At 74.3% G+C, this 1,935-nt stretch overlaps 1 protein-coding gene across 1 annotated transcript; it reads left to right on the top strand.

Annotated features, from left to right (window-relative positions):
* The first annotated feature begins 320 nt into the window (after window positions 1-320).
* Window positions 321-1,650, top strand: INHBE (inhibin subunit beta E). The gene is made up of 2 exons (XM_004601947.2): window positions 321-618; window positions 890-1,650. Exons 1-2 carry the CDS (start codon window positions 321-323, stop codon window positions 1,648-1,650), a joined length of 1,059 nt encoding a protein of 352 aa, XP_004602004.2.
* Window positions 1,651-1,935: the final 285 nt, after the last annotated feature.

Here is a 1,935-nt window from a genome sequence, read left to right as displayed (position 1 = left end):
TCAATGTGACCCGGGCCAGAGGGTGAAACCCGAGCTGCTGTGGGTGTGCAGGGGGACCGCCACCCGCCCGCAGGGGCCTGATGGGCAGCTAAGCGGGCCAATCCCGGGTCGGCCGCTTAGGTGAGGGAGCCCGGGGCGCGCTGCTCTAAAGAGGCACCAGGTCAGAAGCAGACGTGAGTCGTGAGGGGCGACCCCGTGGGCTCCGCGGAAGCCTCGGACGCCCCTTCTCCGCCTCCCCGAGTCCCCGCACCAGCCCGGGCCCGCGAGCCCGGTGGGAGTAGCCGCCACCCGCGCCCGGTTCCCCCCAACCCTCCCCGGGCATGGGGCGCCCCGACGTCCCGCTCCTGCTGGGGCTGCTGTGGGCCCTGGGGGGCGGCCCGGCGGCCGCGTCGCAGTGTCCCTCCTGCGGGGGGCCCACGCTGCCGCCCCAGGTGGAACGAGCCCTGGTCCTGGAGCTGGCCAAGCAGCAGATCCTCGAGGGGCTGCACCTGCCCGGCCGCCCCCACATCCCGCGCCCCCCGCCCCGGGCCGCGCTGAGCCGAGCCCTGCGCCGCCTGCAGCCGCGGAGCGCGGAGCCCGCGCGCGGGGAGGAGCTCATCAGCTTTGCGGAGGTCGCAGGTGGGTGCGGGAGCGACGGGCCGCGGGGGGCGCGGGGCGGGGGGCGCCAGAATGGGGTGCGGGAGCGGCCCGGGTGGAGGAGGAGGAGGATCCGGGGAGGGAGTGGCTGCGAGCACTGGGGCCGGGCGCACTCTGCTCTCCCGAAGGCGGCGGGCAGCCTGGCAGGGGGGTGTTGCGGGCGGAGCAGGGCCCGGCGGGCGGGTCGGGGGTCGCGCTGCGCTCGGGACGCTCACTTTCCTCCTCCTCCTCCCGTCCCCCACCGCGCGGGCAGACTCGGCGCCCGCCGCCTGCAGCTCGGTGCTCACCTTCCGCCCGCCGCCCGCGCCCGCCCGCCTGCTCCGCGCCCGCCTCTGGCTGCACGTGGCCCCCACCCGGCCCGGCGCGCTCCGCCTGAGGCTCTTCCGATGGGGCGCCCGGAGGAGGCCCCCGGGGTCCCGCGCGCTGCTGGCGGAGCATCCCGTGCGCGGCCCGGGCTGGCAGGCCCTCGCTCTGCCCCCTAGCGGCCTGCGGGCGGAAGCGCCGGGTGTCCTGAAGCTCCGCGTGGACTGCGACGCCCCCGACGGCAACGGCACGGCCCGCCAGCCGCCGCCGGCTCCGCGGCTGCTGGACACGGCGGGGGAGCGGCGGCCGTTCTTGGAACTCAAGCTCCGGCCCAGGGAGCCCGGAGCAGGCCGGACCAGGAGGAGGACCCCGACCTGTGAGCCCGAGACCCCCTTGTGCTGCCGGCGGGACCATTACGTCGACTTCCAGGAACTCGGCTGGCGGGACTGGATCCTGCAGCCCGAGGGCTACCAGCTGAATTACTGCAGCGGGCAGTGCCCGCCCCACCTGGCCGGCAGCCCGGGCATTGCCGCCTCCTTCCACTCTGCTGTCTTCAGCCTCCTCAAAGCCAACAACCTTTGGCCCACGGGTACCTCCTGCTGTGTCCCCACTGCCCGGAGGCCTCTCTCTCTCCTCTACCTCGACCGCAACGGCAATGTGGTCAAGACGGACGTGCCAGACATGGTGGTGGAGGCCTGTGGCTGCAGCTAGCAGGAGGCCCCGGGGCAGGGGGAGCGAGCGACGAGTTCCAGTCGGGGTGTCCCTGGCAGGGGGTGGGGATGAGCGGCATCAATTTCCCGATGTGTGCCATCCAGCCGGCTCCCCAAGGGGGCTGGCTGCAGGGGACCCGAGTGGGCACGCTCTTCTCCCATCTCTCACCGACTGCTGGTTGGTGTGGGGGACCATGGGGAGTGTGTGGCAGTCTCCCCAAAAGCGTGCGACCCAAGGGGCCGGAGGAGACGGCAGGGGTGGGGGGAGGGAGGAGGAGGCAAAGAG

The sequence above is a fragment of the Sorex araneus genome, chromosome 2 (genome assembly GCF_027595985.1).
Source record: "Sorex araneus isolate mSorAra2 chromosome 2, mSorAra2.pri, whole genome shotgun sequence".
In the NCBI taxonomy this organism is placed as follows: Eukaryota; Metazoa; Chordata; class Mammalia; order Eulipotyphla; family Soricidae; genus Sorex; species Sorex araneus.
The sequence above is the reverse complement of the archived record's forward strand: the minus strand, read 5'-3'. Positions and strand labels throughout refer to the sequence as shown.